Genomic DNA, 23,174 nt, shown 5'->3' on the forward strand with positions numbered 1-23,174 from the left:
TTAAGGACAAGTGATAAATCAGTATTTTTACACATGGATACTGAAGGGAAAGAAAGAAATTATTAGCTGCTAAGCTCCTTATTTTAGACGTGTCATTTCACTTATGTAAAATCACAAAGCTGTAACAAAAGGTGTGGTAGTAGTTGACATTGTTTCTTTTTTTTTCCCCTGTTTGCAGGCTTTTATTCACTAATGTTATCCTCTTTAAAAACAGATGTAATTTTTTTATGTGTGGTAGGCCATATTTAGCTTTCTTGTCTGAGGAGTCTAATTGTGCCTTAAACTGCATGTCAGACTGTATAAAGGATTAAACTAAGACTGCCTGGATTGTTTGTCATAGAATTTGTTAGGATGGGTTTAAACCTTAATTACCCCAAAGGTATTAGAGTGAACTTTTCTTAAATACACATCTTTATCCAAGGGGATACAAAGAAATTTTCTAACTTTTTTTTTTATTAAAATGGATGTTTTGCGTACACTTAATAAAATGCTTTTTAGCTTTTTTAACGTTTGTTGGCATTTACACTAATTTCCTTTGGCCTGCCTAAAAAGTGAAATGGACCAAAATTATTAATATTTTCATTGCTTCATGCTAAATTGAAGGAGTCCCAGTTTTTTCATTAAAGTGAATGTCTTTTCCAAGTGTGTGGGACTAATATGATTTTAAAATGTTCTCCCAGTTTCTCTCTGTAATTCTGAGAATTTATTTTTAAACTGAAGAGTCAAGATCAGACTTATATTTGCTGTATGGTTTGGTTGCTCCCTGATTTTGATTTCTTTCTCTACCTCTTACTTGCAAACTAAAAGAATCCTCAGTACTTGAAGATTATCTTCAATGAAGACCAGGTTTTTTTACATTGACTCAGTTTGGGTGCTGTAGCACTTGGGTAGAATACTTAGAGGTCAAGGAAGCATCCACTTTTAAAATAAAATCCAAAATCCAACAACATTTGGATGTAATTTCAGATCTTAAAACATGCACTTATAATTATGCAGTATTATATATTTGCAATATAATCTGCTACAATATTAAGTTTGCTCTTAGGGGTTTACTGAAGAAGATCTTTGAGTTATGGAGACCTTTAACTAAGGCTCTTCTGTTTTATTTTCTGGGGGAGTTAATTATTTTCCACTATCTCTGTAATGGCTAAAAGTGTAATATTTTTACTTTAACATTTTACCTACAATTGTTGTAGAAATGCAGCTTTTAGGGAAAAAAGGATGATTGTGATATCAGTAAAAATTAATGTATTAATTTCTTACAGTATAAAAAGCTGCAGAAAAATCTTTTTCTTCTCCTTCTCCTTTATTTATTTTTAATAATATATTTATTTTCTTGTAGTTCATTATAGAGTGTCATAAAGTTCTAGAATTCATTTCCAGCCAATTTCCCCTGTAGGCCTAACACCATTTTAGGAAAGCAGCATTTCTGCATAGACTGCCTTGGATGTCTGTTGAAAAAGACGTCAGAAATGATCTTGAGTTGGTGGAGCACATACTGCATGAAAAGTTCTTGGAATTCTGGCATAAAATTTAGAGAGGAGGTGTTCCTGTAGACACCACTACATGGCAGCATTTTGGCACTCTGTAAAGGAGGATGTGGATTTCTACCAGCAAAATGACACAGACTATTGCAATTTTTGATGCACATAATTATCTGTAGTGTCCACATGTCTTGTTGCAATGTAATCCCTTGCTGTTCTTGAAAGAGTTTGATTGAAAAAAGTGTTGTTTCCTGAGATGAAAAGCCAACTACAACTTCATTCATGTAATCCTGAGTTGAGTTTAGGCATTTATGTGTTGAATCAATAGACTGTGTCTGTAAACTTGCCCTGGTGGGAAGGAAAATATGAGTGCAAGTTAGTGTTGGTGTGAGCTCAAATTTCATCTGCAGATATTCTGAAAGCTGATGTTTTCCTATGCTTTTCTTCTCTAGACACAGAGATTATAGAGACCATAAATTTCAGATTTTGTGTGGTGAAATTTAAGAATTTATCAATAGTATAGAATATGTAATGTTTCTCATTGGAATTGTTTTATACCCCAAACTGGAAAACAGAGAAATGAAAAGCAACATAAAGACAGTGGAATAGTCTCACTTCAGCTTTTAATACTATCAATGAAAGTGTGGAGGAAAAATTAAGATTACAAAAGGAAAGAAAATAGTAAGAGTCAAAAATAAAACATTTATTACTTGGTCCTTAATGTAATTTTTATATGGCTTTCCTGTTGTCTTTCTCACATACTAAAACTTTTTGAATTCTCTGATGAAAGAGGAATTAAAGATGGTGAAAACCATAAAATCACATACTGATACTACAGTACAGTTTTTGCTTTATGCAATATGTATCCCAAAGTCATTCTTTTATAAGTTCAGCTTCAGGACTGACTGAACAAATCCCTTCATTGGGGAACAGAAGAAATAGTGAGTCTTTACCTGCTCTCTTGCACAGCATTTCTGGATAAACAACAAAATAAATACCTAGGATATTTACCTTGCACCTTCAGTTTGCTGACCAAGTTTGCAGTATTACTTGGTGGCAAAAGCATACAGCAGTGGGAAGATTCAAATTCTTCGTGTCAAGAAGTTAATAAACAACTAAACTACTCACTTGGGAGCCAGCAACAAAGCAATTTGTTCTTGCCAGCTAGAAGTGGTTAAATTAGGAAAAATTGTCCTCTAAAGATCTGAGTGATCCATGAATCTAATTTGTGAACCATACAACATTGGATGTGTTGTAGCACTGGGTATCTCATACTTTCTATATTAAGAGTAGTGAGATATGTCCAACATAAGTGTTGGTTTATGCATTATATAGGTTGTATCTCCAGGCAGGGTAATGCACTACAAGATATTAATAACCTAACAAAAAATATCTAAGTCATTGTGGCAGGGAGTGTTTATTTTCATTACCTTGTAAATATATCATGTTCCTGAAATTGTATTCTAAAAGGTGATTCAAAAAATACTGTTCAGTCCAGTAGAGATAGATAGTAAAGCTATGCCAGCTTTGAAAAATTTAAACAAATAAATAAAAAAGTAAAAGACAAGGAAATATAATTGTGGAAATAAAGAGTCATTTTGTTTAAGTAGATAAACAGAGTTGTGTCTATTGATGACAGTGTTAAAAATCCAATACAATAATGATTTGATAGCAGAATAAACAAGAGCAGTGGAGAGGGGCCCAGGAAATAAACTCATATCTAGATGAGAGTCAGTAGAAGAGAGGGCCTAATAGAAATTGTCTTTTATAAAAATGTTCCATTTAGAAACGAAAGCAGTAAACAAAAACAATATAGCCGGTTAATTATGTCTGTATTGCTTTTTCTGCTCTCATTTTTCCTGAAAAAAAAGCCTTCTAGGGATGAGATTGCAAGGGAGCTGCTCTAACACAACCTGACAAAGAATTGTGAACAAAATGTTTTTTTGTTTTTTTTGGTTTTTTTTAATAAATAAATTAATTAATTTTTAACTAAACAGATCACCTTGTGGTGAAAACACTTGTGTTAACATTTTTGGTTCGTACCACCCAGAGATTCATCCTTTGTGGTTTCAGTGTTACCTGATAAAGAATCATATGGGCTTTTGAACTGATCACATTATTTACAGAACAGTTATTTCATACATAGCTATTTACAAAGTGAAGAGGAAACAAAATAGAGCCTTTGCCTCTTCTGACTTACTCAAAGTCTTCCACAAGCATTATACGGTCTTTTCTTTACAACAGTCAAGTGAATAAGCAATTAACTTAAGTGTTTAATGATTAAAATAATTTCATTCTGTGTTTGTAATGCCTTGAGGTCTGGCTTTGTTATCCAGGTACAGATACACAACCACACAACCAACTGACCCATGGATAGAAGAGTGGCCTGATGGAAAAGTGGAAAAGTTCATTTTGAGGGAAAAAGATGAATTCATGTTAATAGCATTTACCTCAAAATTGCATTTAACTCATCTGTAATATATTTAATGTTTGACTCTCTAAAAGGTCACAAAGGAGAATAAATTATGTCATTATTTATGGAGTGAGTAACATGATTGTTTTTAAAGATGAACTGCATTACATTGTAATACAGGTCATGCTTTTTTAGTGAAAGTAAAAATTGTCATTGGCTTATTCACTTGAAAAATGATTACAGAAAGTGTTCTTTCCTGTTGGTATTTATAAAAGAAACCACATGGTTGTTTTAGACTTTTTATTTGTATACATAAAAGGTATTACCATAAACAGAACTGAAAAAATAAATTGAGTTAATTTTTGGAGGTCAACAGCAATCACTTATTTTAAGCACACTGCTGTATATGAAGAAATGTAACTTCTCCTTTTCTTTATTTATTCAAAATTAGTAAAGGTAATTAAAAAGACTATGTTCATACATGTCTCTATTTCACACAGAAATGCACATAAAATTGATTTTATTCAAAAAGCCTTTGGCACATTGCAGCAATTTTTTTGGTGGAAAGCTACTCCAGTGAACCTAAATCTTCAAGGCTTTTAAATGGATCAGTAATATTTAAACAGTAAAAAAAAAAAAACAAAACAAACCTGTATTCCATAGGACATACCCCAATTTTCAAAAAGCTATAGAAGTTAACACTAAATGGAATTTTGGACTGATTTTGCAATAAGAACGAGCAATCTTCTCCTTCCATGCTTTGCTTGAATTACATGGTACAGTGTTTCCACAGAGCTGCCAGGATCTGCTGTGTGCTCCAACAGCCAGACTCTCCAGTGATGTACTTTCACAGATTTTATTTTCGCAGTGGGAGGTGAATAAAACAATAATCATGTGTACAGCAAATACTTACCCCCCCCTTAGGAAAGCCCGTGCCTCGCTGGATGTCATGGTGCATAAATCCCCTAATTGCACAGTGAAAGTCACATGTCTGCCACAGAAACAGATTATGGAAGCCTTTTATGAGCTCTGGAGTTTGTCCAACTCTATCTGTACTTTTCTAGCTGTGTTTTGAGTGACTTATGCAGCCTCCCACAGAAGAAGCATTGAATGAATGAAGTTAAGCATGAGCATGGGAAATTGTGCATGCAACAGAGAGCAAGCAAAGATCAGAGTCTGTCATGTTTCAAAGAGAATACATAAAGAACTGGTGCTATATTTCAAAATGTATCTTGTAAAAGTAGAGGTTATTGCTACATAGATTTATTCTCTACTTTCAAACTAACAGAATTACTTTTCTTTCTCTTACAGAATAATGATATAATCTATTACAATGCAAAAGACGATCAGAATGATGTAAGTAGTATGTTTCATTTAATTTTACTGCCTGTAATCTCAGAAAATTAAGGGAATGAAAATATTAATGAAACTTTAAAACTATAATTTAAAGATAGTCTTATATATCAAAATAGTCTATATCTTTGCTTTGCAGAAGCAAAAAAGCAAGAAACTTTAAAATGTCTTCAAAAGTTTCCTCAAGAGCCAGACAATATTTTAAGTCTCAAAGTCTGTCTCCTTTCATACAGTTTGAATTACTGGTAAGGCAGAAAATGTACTGGGAGAATGAAGAACCTGACAGCAGTGTAATTTACTTTTTGAAGTGTAATAAAATCATAATTATAGGATTGGAGAATCAAAATGATAAATGTAAATAATTCAGTTCATTCTGAAGGAACCCTTTTCTGGCTTTATTTTCCAAGATCATATGATGTTGTTTTGCATTTTTTGTACAAATTTTTTCACATGAGGGGAAAGAAGATGTGAAATGTCACTGAATAATTATTTTCATTCACCTTGTGATCATTTATGTGGCTGATACAAGATTTGGGAAAATTGAAAATCCAGTCACAAGATTGAGACTAAATGTATGTTACTTCAATTCCTGGTTTACTAAAACTCTTACTTTAAAAGGTTTGAAGTCCCCTATCTGCCATCAACTGTTAAAAATCTTAATGTGTTCTGGAGAGAATACAAGTTTTCCTCACCTTCACTGGAGATAATACAACTGCTTGTCTTCATTATAGATTTAATTTATAAGACCACAGAAAAATGTTGTAAATGTATTAATCAGAATTGCCAGCATGCTTCATTTGCACTTTTTAATCAAGTATACTTCAGAGATTGATGGAATCACTGTTGTAATTGATGCTTCTGCTGTAAGGCAATTAAAGAAGGTACATAGATCATGTCAAGCAGAACTATTTTATATTGCTATATAGAGTTATGAGTACTTTGTTTCAGATACCACAAACTGCTGTCCTGAGTTTTAAAGTTTTCATGATTTAAGCAAAATTCATTTAAAGTAACCTAATTTTGAAATATATTATTCTGTTCTCATTAACTTCACTAGATGGTGGGTGCTAATCTTCTCTGGAAATAGAATTACAAAGCTTAAATATTGAATTTTTAATCTAAATATATCAGATAATGGTAGATTGTGGTGTGAAGTAAAAGCTATGATGTATGTTATGATTAAGGAGTAATGGGAATGATCTTGAGATTACTACTTCTACAACCAAAATCCAAATCTGTTAGGCAAGTCAGGAAAGGAAATGCTGTTTCAGAGTTAATCTTTGTTGTTTTGATTTTCTTCAGGATATTCTTTTTCCTTCAAGAAAAAAAGTACAAACACACCAAAAAAAGGAGTTTCTTAGACCAGATATCCTGTTTTAATTCTGTTTCATTTTTTTTTTCTTTTTATGTCTTTTTGAGAATTCATTAGAATGAAGTTTCTAATAATGTTTTTTGTCAAGAAGTGATAAGGATAAAGTGATCTGGTAGTGATTTTTTTTGAGAAGACCTTCATCTAGATCTCAACTTTGTATGTAAACACCATATATTCTTCCTTCTTCCTGCCTGGGAAAAAAAAAAAAAATGCTTGAGACAGCTTTTTTTTTTTCTTTAAATATTAAGATATTTTAATAGAATCACCTCTGAAGCACTGATTAGTAAAACTGTTTGCAATCCATTCCTTTCTGCCTCTAACAAGTCCACACTTTTTTTTCCCTCTTCCATGCTGTGAGCCTTCATTTATTCACAGGAAATGATACTATATTTATCTTTGAGTACAATCAAGAATAATTATTAGCAGAAATTAATTTAATAAAATTAGATATCTAAACTAATCACTGTGGATGTCTCTAGAGAGCTGTTCAGTTTGTTTTGAGACAGATGTCGAAGGTTATCTGAACTGAATCAGTTCTAGGTGTGTGTTTTTCTGTGTTGACCAGGTTCCTTTAACAGATCCTTTTCTGTCTTAACTTTTGGATCTGAAGAATTAGAAGAAATTAATCTCACAGGTCTTGCCTGCCAGTTTTTATTTGTCTCCATTCATCCTTTGCATATTACAGCCTTTTCAGAAGAGCAGTCTCTTAAATTCTGTGTCCTTTCTTCCCATTTCCATATCACATTCAGGAGATCCTTCTCTCATTTTTCATCTCCTGTCTTGATGGACCTTTTTGACTCTAATGACTGGGCTTGCTTGTACTTAAAAAAATAAAGAAACACATGAAGGCCAATCATTCTCTGGCCTTTGGATTCCTCAGTCTCTCAGATAAAATGATCAATTTGTAAGCCCAAAGTCCATCCATCAATCAGTAATAGACCTTCTGTAGCCTTTGTCTTACAACAGCAATTATGTTCTGCTTGCTTATTTCCCCTCCCCCCAGCTCTCCATGTATTGTGTGAACACTTGATGATAATTAATGAGTTTTATCCTCACAACAAGGTAGGAGGTATTATATTTCCGTTTTTTATATCTCATAGGAAGATAATGGCCAAACTTGTAATTTAGTTTCGGTCTCTCAGGTTTTTATTCATTGTCCTTTTCCCAAGAACAGTTTGATATATTACAGCCTGTTTGTGCACTTTAATTTGCAGGTGTCAAAAGCTTGTTGAATTTGGACAAATGCTGCAGTGCTTTTATTGGGCAACTGAGTAGTCCCACATTAAGCTGCTCTTTCCCATTAGTTTTCATATTGCTTCACCTGTTCTCATCTTGTCCTTTGTACTCCCACTTTATTTATAGTAATTTTGCTTCACTGCTCAATTATTTTCTCTTTTTTATGTTGGACTCCATTTCCAGTGATTCCACATCTAATTTATAGATTCTTCCTAAATCTATTTTTTTTTCTGTTTCCTTGTATTCAAGTAATCTACAACTCAACTATACACTGAATTGCTCAATTGCTTAATTTTCATTCATCCTGAATTCCATTCTTAAAGTTTCTCTCCTGTTCTCTTTGCATCTTGCTCCTTTACCAATTTTTTTTATTATAGTTTTTTGTCATGATTTTATAAACTTTTTCCTGCACAAGCTACAACAGCCTAAGGAAATGGTTTTTCAATGATTTGATGGAAAGAACTAAGTAATACAAATAAAGAAATGTCTCTAACGTGAAACCAGCCACACATCATTGGAAGGCTCCAGTTTCTCTGTAATGCCTGGACTTTAATTGGGAGCAGCCAGTTGTGTCTCCTGACAAGAGCTGTGTCCCTGGTTGCACAAGTGATTTATTAGACATTGCTTTCATGCAGTCTCATACTGGCTTGCAGTCATGACTAACAGATCTGTGCCCCTTGAGCAATTATTGGTCACACACTAAGTGATAGTAGCACCTTTTGTTTTATTTTGCTGAACTAACGTGGAGGCTGTAAAATTATGGGTCCCTTTGGGCAGTAAGTATCTGCACAAAGTGTGAATTCAGAATGCAACTTGGAGCCAATCTGTGGGTTCCACTAGAGGCAAAAATCTGCAACATGCCTGTGGTTGATTTTAAAACAAATACATTTTTTATTACTTTATAATAAAGAAGGAAGAAATATTTTAGAACCATATGGTTTAGGAACTTTTGCTAATTCAGTGATTGTTATTTTGGAATAATTTGTGAAACTAGCTCTGAGTTTAAAGTGCAGCATAAATGCAGCTGTCAAGCTAGAGTTTTATAAAAAACCCAATGATTGAAAAAACCTGATAAAATATTATATCTACATCAAATTGAAAACTATTGTAAAAATATGAAAGGAGAATTAGTTGTGAATGTAAATTCTTTCAGAAAAATCACGGTGTGTCTTAATAAACATTTTATAAAACAAAATAATTTCCACCCCTCAACATTTTTGTTTGTTTTTTATGGTTTTTTGGTTTGTTTTTTTTAATTATGAAGTGAAGAATAATATTGGGCAGAAGCAAGAAGACACCAAAATGGTTATCTAAGAGGCATGATCCTTGTGGGCTTTGTTTCTTCCCAGGAAGAGACTTGGAGATTTAAAGGCACTGACAGTGTCTTTGAAAGTTTATTGAGTCTCTGCTTACAGCCTTACACAAGTATTGCATGGTATCAAGGTTGCAAAATCTGCTTATATGTACACCTATGATTCATTTAGTAAAAAGAAGTCTGTGAATGAAATATCCCAAGTTTATTTGTAAACAAGTCTGAACCTACTGTAGATTTGATCAGAAAAATGCTGATTTGTTTTTTTGTTTCCTTCCAGCCACAAGAATCCAGGAGTTTCCTGGCTTTTCTCACTAAAACATACGTTGAAAATGGCAGAATAATTTAATTCATACAAGTACAATATTTTATGTATTTTATAGCTGGACACCAGAAAACAAAAGTGTCCTCTGTACACCAGTGTTTTAGGAGCTGCCTGTTGGGTCAGGTAGAGCCCCTGAGGGGGAGGTGGCACCTGAATATGGTCAGTTTGGCAGAGGATCAGGAGCTGAGGCAGATGGGGGACTCTAGTCATCCAGTCTCAAAGGTGACAGGTATAAAAAGACTTCTAGAGACTGAAAGGGTGATGCCAGATTTCTTCAAGCCCAGCAACTGCCACTTGCTGGATTGAAAAGTGAGACTGATTGTAATGACCGGCCCTGACACTACACAGAAAGCTGGGACAAAGACTGCTTTTGCATGTCAGCCAACAGACACAGATTTCCTCTGGCTTTTCAAGGTTTTTAAACCTGATTCTGATAGGACAGAACCTTTAGAAAGCTCCCATTTATTTGCATATGTAAGAGTAGTTCTGTCTCTGTGCTTTCGCTGTGTCTGAATGCCAGCATGCAAGCAACCAAATCAAGATTTTACCACCTGGGTTTAGCTAACGCTGGGCTTCAAAGAATCAGATTTTTCCTGAGCTAAAGCTACTAGCTTTTCAATATTTCACAGACAGTGAAGGATAGGCGTTTCCAATAAGAAATTAGTCTCAAATCATTTAGGATGAGCTTAAGTGCTAAGCTGTAAAGGATCCAGGTTCTTTTTGCAATGGGGCAGCCTAGCAAGAATAACCAGCTAACTTCCTTAGCTCCCTTAGGTCTCTTATTCCCTCTGCTTTCATTGTATGACAACCAATATGGTTTGAGACTGCAGTCACAGCTATGATGAGTTGTAGTTCTTTTCATCTTCTCTTTGTCCTTTACTGCTTTGATACAGAAGAAATTTTTAAAATTAGTCATAAAAAATTTCTGCTATTCCCATTTATGATGAGTAAAAGGGCAAGTCTATGTCAGAGAGATTGGAAAATCAAGTTGGAAACCTTCACTAAAACTGTGATTTGCACACCCCTGCAAGAAGGTGCCAACAAGTAGGTGTTGTACATACATACATTGTTTAAAAGGGAACGAGTTCCTTTTACCAAGTATCACTGGGAGACATTCATCTCTTTCCATTTCAAGGTCTTAAAGGCAAGCTTGAGTACAGCCCACAGGGAAAAAAAAGGCATTCCTTTGAGCTTCCTATTGCAAATTATTGCCACAGGAAGCAGGGATTCTTTCTGGGGTTTTTTGGCTTTTTTTTTTTTCCTTTTCTTTTTTTTTTCCTAGTTAAAAAAAAAAAAAAAGAAGGTGTCAGGTTTGTGGTCCTTTATTCAAATTTGTGCAAGTCTTCCCTTCTCCCAAATGAATATATGTTCAAGTTTGAAATGAAAAATACATGATAATGAAATAAATGACTGCCCCAGAGCTATCTCCTACCTGTGAAACAGAGTTATGAAATAATAATGGCAAGAGTGATAGCTGTAGTTGCCAGTGTCCTAAAAAAGATGAGACTGTTCTTAATGCAGAGAATCCTACCTTGAAGGCAAATTTGCACAAAAGAGCAGGGCTTGAAGTCTCCCCATGGAGGCTGAGTTTATGCCACATCAAAGATCAGAATTCAGCCCTAAAGGTGGTGATTCATCAGTTCAATGGAAGATTTCTTGCTTCAGGATATTTCCTACTAATATCAAATGCATGAGTGATAGCAATTGCAGTGAATACAGTGTAATTGTTTATTGGTAAATAAAAGCAGCACCAAAAGCTGAACTTGTCATAGGACATTTATGGCATTTGAGGCAGTGATTTTTAGCAGGCACTTTGTTGCCTGATTACAGATCCCAATGTTGTTTGACTGTTGTGATGTGCTGCTTTGAAATGTGTGGGTCACATTGAGACTTTTAAGTTGTACAAAACAAAACAAATTACTCAATCTGATGTTTTCATATGACTGATCGAAGCTGGAGATAGGCTTTGAATATTCCAAGTCAGATCAAGAATCCTGGAAAGGATTACTTACAATATTTTTAATATTTAAAGAGAGTTCTCTGTGGTTTGTAGTGTAGTGTAGTGTAGGTGATGAAATGCAGGTCCTGTTCCTGCCCTGCCCCAACTGCAAATTCTGAACCAGCTGATGAAAACTGCAAAGGGCCAGGTCACATTCCCTGGCCTTTCCACATAGCCATTCTCAACATGTTCTTTCCCTTTTGTGTTTTGGAGGATAGGAGGGGGAAAAAAACATGTTGAAGGAGACAATCATATCTATTATCATCAACAGAGTTGAAATCTTCCCAAGTTTTTAGTGTTGGTGTGTAAAACAATGTGTTAAAAGTATTCTTGCAGCTCTCTTTATGGTGTGTATTGAAAATAAATTTTAATCCATTTGGAAATCACGTTTTCCAGCTCTAATAGTTTTTTTGAACTCAAACTTCAGTTGACCTTTTATGTAAGTGTTTTAGTTTGCTGACTTTTTAAAAACTCTTTCAACATCTACAGATTGACCTCTTTCTTCTTCCTTTTGGTTGTTTTTTTTTTTTTATTATTTTTTTAATTGTTTGGGTTTTTTGTTTATTTGCTTTCTTCTGACATGCTTTTTTACTTGGGCAGATTGTCTTTCTCAAATTTCCCCTAGTTCCTGTGAATGATATTCTATTGCATTATTGCACTGTTAGGATTTCACCTAGCATTTTTAAAAGTCATATAAATAGTCTTCCACAGTGTTATGGAATTTTACTTAAGTTATAGTATGGTATTTAGTCTGCAGGGAAAGTCTGTGGTCCATAGGTCATGGTTAGTTTTACATCCAGCCTTTGTCTACCTAGATACAGCTGTCATTTAATTAGTGAAAAGCTGCATTAAATTTATGTGACCATGAATTATCATCTGATGTTTATATAGTGTTTTAAGCCCCATTAGTGGGGGGAAAATGGATTAGGAGGCCTTCTTCATATCCCAACCTTCTTCTCAAAGCAGCTTTGTACTTTCAATTTAAGTTGTTATTGACACAGAAGATGGTACAAAGAAGAAGGAGCAATGAATAACAAATTAGTATGCTGCAGGATGTACAAAAGCTAGACCTAGCCAGTATGACTGAAGAGAAGAATGAAATGTGAAACAGGATCAGTTGATGGCTTAGCAAAGGGTGGTAAAGACAAGTGCATCAGATGAAAAAAATCAAATTTATTAAATGTTCACCTTCAGTTGGTATTATAACTAATTCCCAATGAAGCATTAAGATGATTTAACAGTTCTTGTTTTCCAGGGATATGATCTTTAATCAGATGTGGGGATAGTAAAAGGTAGACAGGGTAATTTATTCCAATAAGAGAAAAACAGTTCCTAGTTTGAAATTTAATTGGGTGATGTATGAAAAATCAAAATTCTCTAGAGTGCATTTTGGTCTCGAAATTTAGATGACTAAGTATTATATGTGAATTTTGTCAACAATGGATATTTTTATTTTATTTTATTACATATGTTTGAGTACTCTCATGGCACGTGAAAGATCAGTGAAGGAGGCTATGAAATTTAAATTATTTTTTTGTTTGTTTATTTAACAATTAACTGGGCTTTTCTGAACTCCTAGTAGCATTTCAGTCAGTTAAAGGGAGATTATCTTTTCTTCTGATATGATCCTGTATTCCCACTGTTGTCTAATGATATTGTTGTGTCCAGCCAGGCCACTGTCCCAGTCAGTGCTGAGCAGGTGGTTCTGTGCAACACCTGATAATGTCAGGGCAGGCAGGAAGATCACCCTTAGTGAACACCTTGGCCAAAAGCCCCCGAGATTTCCCAGACTGTCACCCCATGTGGAAGAGGACCAGGGTGGGATGTTCAAATGGGATTACACATCAGGATTCCTGATCTCATGACCAGGATGTATAACCCAGGAGGGATATGGAGGTGTTGCCTGAACCTTCAGGAGTGGAAGAGATGGAATGAGGGACCACGGGGGCTAGTCAGACATCTTTGTGTCCATGGCACCAGATGAGAGGGATCCAGGGGTGCTGATGGCATTATGAGACAGCTCTCCATCATCCCTGAAATTCTGTGGGCATTTCTGATGACCTCGGGATGGGGAAGTCCCATTTATCTTTAGGAAGATAAATAAGTCTTATATTTCTTATGTCCTTAAATATTTAAATACACATTTCATTTTGCCTGTCACTGTAGCTCAAGAGAAAATAGGACAGAGCAGAAATGAATTTTTGCGTGCTGAGATTACTACAGCAGACTGTGTAGATTTGTAATGAAGGCCACATATAATCTGTAATAATTAAAAAAATAAATTTTCACTAGTTCATTTATTACTATATTTTAATCTTAAGAGTTTGGGTTTTTTTAACTTATTGAAAAAATGTACCTTTTTTCAGAAATTATAGGCATATATAAATGTCTATAAAGCAAATTATAGACATATATAAATACCTGAATTATGGAATTTAAGGCACCCTCATAGGTGTAATGTCAACTCTTTTAAACAGGACTTCTAGAAGCTTGGATTTCTATTTTGAAAATCTTTTCATTTGAAGAAATTGGGAAAACCCAGACAGTTTTATCAGTTTCTCTAGAATATAATTCATTGAAATGCTACAATATTTTACAGGATCACAGAATAGTTTTGATTGCAAGGAACTTTTGAAGTTCATCTACTCCAAGTCCATGTAATATACAAGGATATCTTCAACCAGATCAGGTTGCTCAGAGCCCAAACCAACTTGACCTTGAATATTGCCAGAGATGGAGGCATCTACCAATTCTCTGGGCAACCTGTCCCAGTGTTCTCAATCTCATCTCTCAATTAATTTCATGAAACCAAATTCATGATGTATTGAATTGTGTGAATAGGTCAAAATACAAATAAAAAGAAAACACTATTAAGTTTGAGATATATAATAATTTTGTGTATATCTGAAAGTTCTCATCAGAAGTTGTGAACCATAAAGGTCACATAAATGAACACATAACCTCCCCACATAGTTTCACACCACCCATAAAATATAGTCTTGTATACAGTAGACAGGGACAAGTCTGTAATTAGCTGCATAGAAATTATCATAGACAAAAGATAGCTGCATTTTAAAACTAGCCTAGGAGGCAAACAAATACTTCTAAATTTTTTTTATTCTGTATTTGGTACATACTGGCATTACTCAATTGGCAGGAAATAAAATGACTTCTGTAAGAGAATTAATCTTTTTTTTAAAATATCAATACTCAATCAGAGTTCCATTTGTTTTTTCAACGACTTACAGTAACTGATTGGTGCATTAGAAGCATATGGAGACATTAAAAGCACTGAAAACAATTCCTATCTATATAAAATATAATGGTCCTTGAGAATGACACACTGAGAGATGCAAATATAAATTACCTCCTTACTAAATTCTGTCTTAGTTCCCTTTCTGAAGCTACCCAGACCCTACTTATATTTGAAAAAAAAAAAAATACATTTTCTTATGTTTATATATGTAAATATGCATAGATATATTCTTACATTTAACACTTCCCTGTTGTATAACAGAAAAATATTTTGGTTCTGAGACAACTGTTTTCTTGTTTCATTTGTATATCTTTTAATTGTTTTATCCTTAAGAGTAGACAGAAGGATGACACTTAAAATCATCATGTTGCAAAGTGAAGACCACAGTCCCCCACTGGCACAGAGTGAAAACAAAATTAACTCTTCACAGTTCTGTCACAACCACCTGAATGCGCTCGGCAGTCTTCCCGCAGCTGGAAAATCACAGCTAGTGGAAAGGAAATAAAAAATGTTATCAGAAGACAGTGCACTCATTACATTATCAAAAATGCAGTAAAAGTGCTGTGGCTGTTAGAAATGCATTCTAGCTGCTCTTCAAAATTAACTCCTAATCCTTAGAAGAGCTGTCCCCAGCCCTTGCTTGCTGCAGGCATTTGCTGAGCTGTGTGCTTCCAGCAACATCCCATTTTACCCTCTGTGTTCAGTCCAGCTCTAACTTTTTAATGGGGCCACAAGCATTTTCTGAGGGGCTGTGTATGTAGTTCTACTGGATTATTTTCCTCAGGGAGGAAAAAACCCAAGAAAACAATGAAACTAACTAAAACAGAAAAAGAAAAACTGAGTACAGAACTGAGCAGAGGAGAAATTCTGTGCTTATTTTGTATGTGACAGTTTCATCTATACAGAGTAGATCTGGGAGAGAATTAAAAGAAATGAGCCTCAATTGTTTAAAAATTTGCATTTAGAAATTTCAGCAGATATTCAGAAATGAAAACCAGGCTGAAACCTAGAGATGAAAATGTAAGACTTTTGGAATTCTGCAAGGTAAGACAGGAAGGAATCACTGAGGAAGAATTTTGATGTCCCTAAAACCACAGCAATTGTAATTCCTTCTCTACATTCATTCTCTAAAACGGCATTGGTAGGGACAGTGAGGTTTTATGCAGAACACAGTCCCTGAATATGAAGGCAATGGAAAATACTAGAAACCAATTCCTGTCTGTTTTTTAAATATGAAACCGGGCAGGTGTCATTGTTTCTGGCTGGATATCAGCTCAGGAATAGAACGAAATCTACTTTTATTCTTTCATCATGATGCTAAACCTGTTATGATGTTTTGAGAAACTTCTACATTGTTCCTGAAAAGAATCTGCTTTCAGAAAATAACTGGAGGATTGCTTCAATTGGTGGTGGGTTATTTTTGTGTTTCATTAATGATTTTTTTAAAAAATAGTATCAGCTTTCAAGTTGTGAGTTTTCAACATTTGCAAAAAGTAAAAATAAATTTTATACTAATGGAAAAACCTTCTCATTTCCACAATAACCAGTGTTTTTGACCTAAACGAAAATTTATTACTAGAAATAGAAAATCCATGCATCTTCTTACAGCTGTGATGATAAAAAGTAGCTGAATGCTGTGAAAAGAAATTTGGCTGCAGTGAAATGGGCAGCTAGACTGCATCACAATTTCTTGAAATGATCTTTATCAGTTTTGTTTTAATGGATGTTTTCTTTTCTAGACACATCTTTCAGTAATACTTCTTGGCATAAAGCTTCCAATTAAATCATGTAATTACATGAAAACCCTCTACACAGCAGCCTTTCTGCTATGTATTTGGCTTATAAAGAAGATGCAGAAGGTACCCTCCAGTTTACTGGAGATCATGCCAAAAGTAATTTAGAAATAATCACAAAGAATAGCTGCAAAAAACATCATTCTTGAGTTTTAGTTGCTATATCAATTTTCTTTTATTCTGATGGTGACAGTAGACACATGAAAAAAAAAAACAAACCAACATTATTTATTAAACAAAACAAAACAAAACAAAAACAAACAAAACAAAACCACAAACAAACTCCACAACAGCAACAAAAAAGCACTATAAAATAGCACAAATGTGCTATTTCATCTACCTCTCAAGGAAGGAAGAAATTGGTCTGGAAATTCATTGCAGCAAAATGAGTGAGTTATTTTGCTGACTGTCAGTGGTGGGTAACAATGTAATGCATTAAGTGAAGGCTAGGTTTGAATAGATAGAAAATTAATCTTCAGCCACTCTCTCCTGTGGGATTTTTCTGTGCCAGTATTGATTGCATTTCAGCTCCTGGCTTGAGAGAGAAATTGGTTGGAGTTGGATTTTAATTATATTCACACGCTGGATCACTTTCTGTCAAAATATGTGTTTTGCTACTTTTCTGAAAACAAAAGTTTAACTGGTTATAAAACAGTACCAGTTGACACCACAATCTGTCAGGCTTTTCATGGAAATGCCTGATTAAAATAATTAATAACAATGAAATTTTCCTTTTTAATCTTTTTTTTTTTAGATTAATATACTTGAAATTCAAAAGTTTTAAAGTGAAAACAAAATAGATTTATTTTATGTAGAAGGATTCACTATACTATAAATTATTTGGACGTATAAGGCCTGGCACAGCATTCATTGGTCTTGCTGCTCAGGAGGTAGTGGCCCAAGTGAGTTCAGCACTAATTTGTCAGTAATGGTTCTGGTACTTACCTGTTGTGTATAGAACCAGTTCAGACACCTTTACATTTACAGAACAAATTGTTCCTGTGTGAGGGTAACTTCAAAATTTTTAAAGGGTTTTGTTATTTGCTCTCTCTGGTTTTTTGGCACATTGATGTGTTGTTTCAGTATCAGAGTTTTACATCACAGAATACTCCCACGAAGGTCAACAAGAGCAGTGTGAAAGCATCTACATTTCTTTATGTAGTTTTAGATCCCCTGCATTAATGAAGTTTAGAAGAGTTTTTAGATTAATGTTTTTGGTTGGGTATCATGGAATATCGGTAGGAATAAAACAGACTCAATCACAGTCTTTTTCAGGGGGACCTGTGTGTGTCTGTGTGCTATTAGAAATATGAGAAAGTAATTTTTATTTTTATTTTTTTTAATTTTAAGGTATTCAGGTCTTAATTAATTAAATGTTTTCCATTTCAATGAAGTTTAAGCATATTTTAGCAGTAGACATGAAGCTTCTTTCATAGCTTATGAGTGAATGGAAAGACTGAAGCTTTGTATTTATTAATTGAAATAAAATTGAAATATTAAGTAAAAGAAATATGATCATTTTATGTTGTGATGCTTCAGGAATTTCAAGTAAATGTCTAAATATATTATAAGACAAAAAATTCTGTGTAAGATCTGCAAGGATGGACTGTGTGGAACATTATGTGATTCTTGGGATTGGTTTTTGTAGGGCCAGAAATTGAGCTTTGATTAACTTTGAATAGTCAGCCCTTTCCAACTCAGGATATGCTTTGATTCTATGTTCATGCCCTTTCTCTTTTACCATACCCATTCCTTCCCAAATATTTCTTGTGGAAACTTAGTTGAAAGCAATCTTTCGACATTCACTTGTTCTGGTATTTTAGTGTGGTTATGTGGCCTGGTGATCCCCAATTTTTTTCTGAAGTGTCTTGTGAAAGCATTGAGGGTTTGTAGTCATTGCTACTAAGTTTTAGAAATAAGAGTGTTAAAATGTATTTTATAATCAATTAACTTTCCAACAGAAGGGAGATTTTGTCACATGAATGATTGATTGTTGGGATTGTATTTGCATAATTAGACAAAGTCATTACTTTGAGCAATGTGAAGCTAAAAGATAACTTATGGAAAGAACTTCATAATTTGTTTTGCATTCTAGTTTTGGGGCACAGAAAAAAAAAAAAAAGTGGGATAATGTAGAAGCAAAAAAAAAAAACCCAAAAAAACCAAGCAAACAACACAACAAAAACCTATGAAAAATAGAACCAATGTACATTGTCTGAGGCTGTCATAATGTTGTGTCATTCCAAATCATACAATGCATAAACTGTTACTGATCCTGGCTTCAGTCTGTGCCCCTCAAAGTTCTAATGGTTGTGAGCCTTGTCTGGCTGTCAGTTGCACACAGAGTTGTCTGTCACATTCTCCTGCATTGTCACTCCCCTCCAGCAGTGGAAGGGTGAGAAAATAAGACCATAAAAGGCTCATGTATTGAGATAAAGACAGTTTAATAAAGAAAAGCAAAGTCCAAACATGGAAGCAAGGGAAATCAAAAAATTTATTCTTTACTTCTGACCAGCAGGCAACGTCCAAACACTTTTTGGGAAGTAGGATCTTAGGACGCACAGCAGTTGCTCCACAAATACCCCACCTAAATGATGAATGTCCCCTCTCTTGTCATTTCTCTGAGTTTGCAATACTGAGAAGAACATTATTAGAAAGCAATATCTCTTTGATCATCTTAGGACAGCTCCCAAACTCTTGCCCATTCCCTGAATGGGGTTAAATACTAAGGAACAAATTGAATTTCTCAGCATAAGCTGTAGTAGCTATGTGCATAAAAATAGTCAAAATGAGTACCCACCTTCTTTTCTTCTGGAAGTTTAGTATACTTGTGAGATTCATCTCACCTAATTCTAGACAGCTGTATTGCTGACTTCTACATATAGGTGATTTCCACTAGAGCTACTTCTACAATCAATCAAAAGTAGGAGGCACTTCTAAAGCATGATTCATGTCATGGGAAAATAGGTGTCTAATTAGGATAAGATGAATTGCACTCTAAACATTCCCATTTCTCTTCATTCACTATGAAGGCAGCCTGCAGTGATGAGCACAACACTGCTGGGTCGTTGAAATTGGTGGCTGTCACTGGTTAGATGAGTTCTGCCCTTTGTATTCCCAAAGGAAACCAGTTCTTTAAAACCCACTGAGGACTGCTGCTTACTTCAGGCAGCATTTGAACCTATACTTAGAATGGCATTGTTCTGTAACCTTGAGATGAAGCAGATGAGAAAACATAGGCAGTTTCATTACATGACATTGTGGATAAGCTAAAATTTACCTGTCTATGCTTTGACAGAGGATACAAAACAGAATGGCCTCAGCACACACATGCCCCGACTGGCCATCAGGTGCTTCACTGTCAGCCCTATTTATCAAGCATAGCACATCTTCAAAAACTGATGACTCTATAGTATTAAAAATATCTTTATAATTGACTCCAATAGCTGGCCTGAGTAGTTCAGTACTATAGCTGCTATATTACTGCTTTAAGAGGCACTTGGCCCATGGCATGTTCCTGTTCCAGCTGCAGTTGAGATGGGTGAAGACACTGCCACCCCCTCTTTGGCCTTCACTGCCTCCTTGGTTCCACACTTCATGCAGTTTTTGTAGCTGAGTTAGAAAAATTCTCTGCTTTTCAAAGTGTGTAAGAACTAGTACAAATTGACTGAGTGAATTGGAAGTGTGTATCAGGGTGCAGACAAGTGAGAGAGGACGGGAACCCAAAGCAGACAGGTGAGCACCTGAGTGTTTGGGGACCTTTCCCCTTGGACAGATGTAGCCAGTACATAGGATTTCACTGAGACATGCTTAAAATAAATCAATGAACAAAACCTGATTCAATCAGAAATATTCTTTGACCTGGAGAAACTAATTGTGTATATGCACAAATGCAAACTCTTAGCAATGAAAGAAACACTATGTTGTTTTTTTGGTTTTTTTTTACATAAAAAGAGAAAATGTAAGTGGCATTGCTTTTAGCACACTTTTTAATAATTTTTCCCTTTACATGTTTTTCTTTAAATAGCCTGAAAAGAATGAAACTGAATCTGGCAGCCAGAGAATCAGACCAGTATTTGAAGACGATCCTGTTTTCCGACGGCAAACATCTTACCAACATGCAGCAGTCCATATACCAACAGATATTTATGAAGGCTGTAAGTAGCATGTGAACAAAGTGATTTTATATTTTAATACAAAGCTCTCATTCTTAAAACGATGTTTGTCTCCATTTTTAGTATAGGTTTACTGTTATTGTCACTTTTGCTTCTTTCAGTGCTACTTCAGAGATGTGTTGCATTAGGGATATGATTCATTTTATGAATTGCAGTTAAAGTACTATATTGGACCTGAATTTCACAAATGTAACTGGAGGTGAAACAAAACTCTTGCATATTCTGATTTTCTGATCCATTCTTTCTCTGTGCTGTTCACATTTAATACAAACAATTCTTGACAGCTCTTCTATACACACTGTTTGGCCTCAGGCAGAGACAAGTTCTGAAAACATTTTTAAGTATCTCATAAGCTGGTACAGTTTAGGGATATAATATGCTGGGTGAGCTGGTAGTACATCCAGTGCATTTCTAGAATTGCAGTAACAGACTGACAGAGAATTTGCATAAAGTCTTTCTAAACTATCCGAAAAAATAATATATATATATATATGTGTGTGTGTGTGTGTGTGTGTATACTGATGAGAATTCTTTAATTGTATTTCAAAATTAAGTATTTATATTTCAAAATGGAAATAAGTCCCTGTGCTCATTAGCAAGCAAAAGTCTTTATACAATAAAAATATATTTCAGCATTCAAAGAGGCTGCATGTTTTTTTAAAAGGGAGGAAGAAAAATTAAATAGGAATAGTATTTTTAAATTTTGATTTTTTTTAAGGTCCTAATTTCAGGAATGCAGTCTTTTTCCTCTTTCAAAGTCTCATCAAGAGGAAGGAGACCCTAGTGTGACCTGAGCTTTTTAAAATTCATGGCCACAGTTGTGTGCAGCTTCCATAAATGGCACAGGGATGAAAATGGAAATGTCAGTATGATGGGGAAAAGAATCATAGTAGCTTGTATTCTTATATGGTGAGCTTGGCTGACAGATCTGAAGGATTATTCTGGGATTCTGGCTTTAATAAGTGCTAAAGTGCACCTTAATTGCAGGATTACAGAGAAGTGACAGGCCATTTCCTTTTTTTTTTATTTAAGAGAATTGATACTTCACTGGTAAAATGTTGAAAGAACTCCTCTCCATTTTTTGGGATATTTGTATGTGCTGTGTGAACTTTGGTATCATAACAGCACATAAAATGTTTTCTTGTTGTGTTGAATTTAACATTCTAAATGAAATTCCTGAGGACACATATCCCTTAAAAATGTATATTATGTAATGTTACAGTAGAGGCCATAAACCTTAAAGAGAAGAGAAATTGTGATTTCCACAGGAAAGGTACAGCTTTGGTATATAATAAAATGATAATAACAGAAAGAAATGCCACTTTCTGGACAGAGGTAATTGCACATACACCATATATGGTTCGTGATTCTTTGGGTCTGGGTTTTACATTAATTACCAGAGAAGTGGAAGCCTAGAAAATTACCAGGAAATCTGTAATTCTGTGTCAGAAAAATCAGGTTGTTGTGTGTCAGGGTAATTTTCATTACAGATGGAATTTTAAGACATAACAGATTGAGAATACCTAAAAGTGACAGATTTCATATCAATAAACAAAAATGCTCGCCAGGTTCTACTTTATAGTTGAAAAGTTCATGTGTCATCTGAAACACAAGTGAGCAATTGTGAGGTAGTCATTCACTGACAGATTTCCAAAAGTAGAATTTAGTGTTTTCACATTATGATATAAAAGCAATTTTTATAACACTAGAAAGACTGATAATGTATCTTGAGCACCACTGTCATTTTTCTGCCTGTTGATGGGAGCTAACCTGTCAATTCTTGGGAGAGGTTTCAGTGTGTCCTATAACAGGGAGCAGCTGTACATTTGAAAATAGTATCTGCAATTCTTGTCTAAATCCCAATCTGGAAGCATTTGCAACACAGGTGTTACAGCGAATCCTTCTGAGAAACAGTGGATGAGACACAGTTCACAAGTTTTACGGCTTGGAAGCCAATTTTTTTGACTGAATTATGCCTTGGCAAGCAGATTTCATTTTTTCTCCTGTATTGTATATGGCTTTGCAGGATGCCAGATGAAACAGAATTGCTCTTTGGATCGCACAGAACAATTTTCAATGACTTGATGTTTTACTTGGCTATTCCCCCTTGAGATTGGTTTTCACTTCTCTTGCCTCCTACAGCAGCAGGTTGTTGTCTCCAGGGGAGAGGGACAATTACTGTCAGAGCCACACGTGATCTGGATTTTCACTTGGGCCTGTCAATCATGCTTTTTTCATGTTAATTGTTTTCTGTATGAAACTGGGAATTTGACTCTTAATCACAGAATCATAGACTTGTTAGGATTGGAACAGACCTTCAAGATAATCAATATGGTATTCATTAAAATGTTTTCTATTTATGTTTCATTTCTATTGTAGATATTATTTATGATTATTTATGATTTTTAAAATTGAATCAAATAATGAATTTTTGTCCAGTGGGACAGAATTTTCTG

The 23,174-nt window shown here is 34.7% G+C and overlaps 1 protein-coding gene across 2 annotated transcripts in view; it reads left to right on the plus strand.

The window, feature by feature from the left end:
- Positions 1-23,174, plus strand: part of LOC131591742 (voltage-dependent calcium channel subunit alpha-2/delta-1-like) — a 362,151-nt gene that overhangs the window by 190,610 nt on the left and 148,367 nt on the right. For both annotated transcript variants that reach the window (XM_058862758.1, XM_058862760.1), the window contains exons 5-6: positions 5,209-5,253; positions 20,571-20,700. In XM_058862758.1, coding sequence (XP_058718741.1) covers positions 5,209-5,253; positions 20,571-20,700 — 175 coding nt within the window. The remainder of the gene's footprint in view (positions 1-5,208; positions 5,254-20,570; positions 20,701-23,174) is intronic.

The sequence above is a fragment of the Poecile atricapillus genome, chromosome W (genome assembly GCF_030490865.1).
Source record: "Poecile atricapillus isolate bPoeAtr1 chromosome W, bPoeAtr1.hap1, whole genome shotgun sequence".
Classification (NCBI taxonomy): domain Eukaryota; kingdom Metazoa; phylum Chordata; class Aves; order Passeriformes; family Paridae; genus Poecile; species Poecile atricapillus.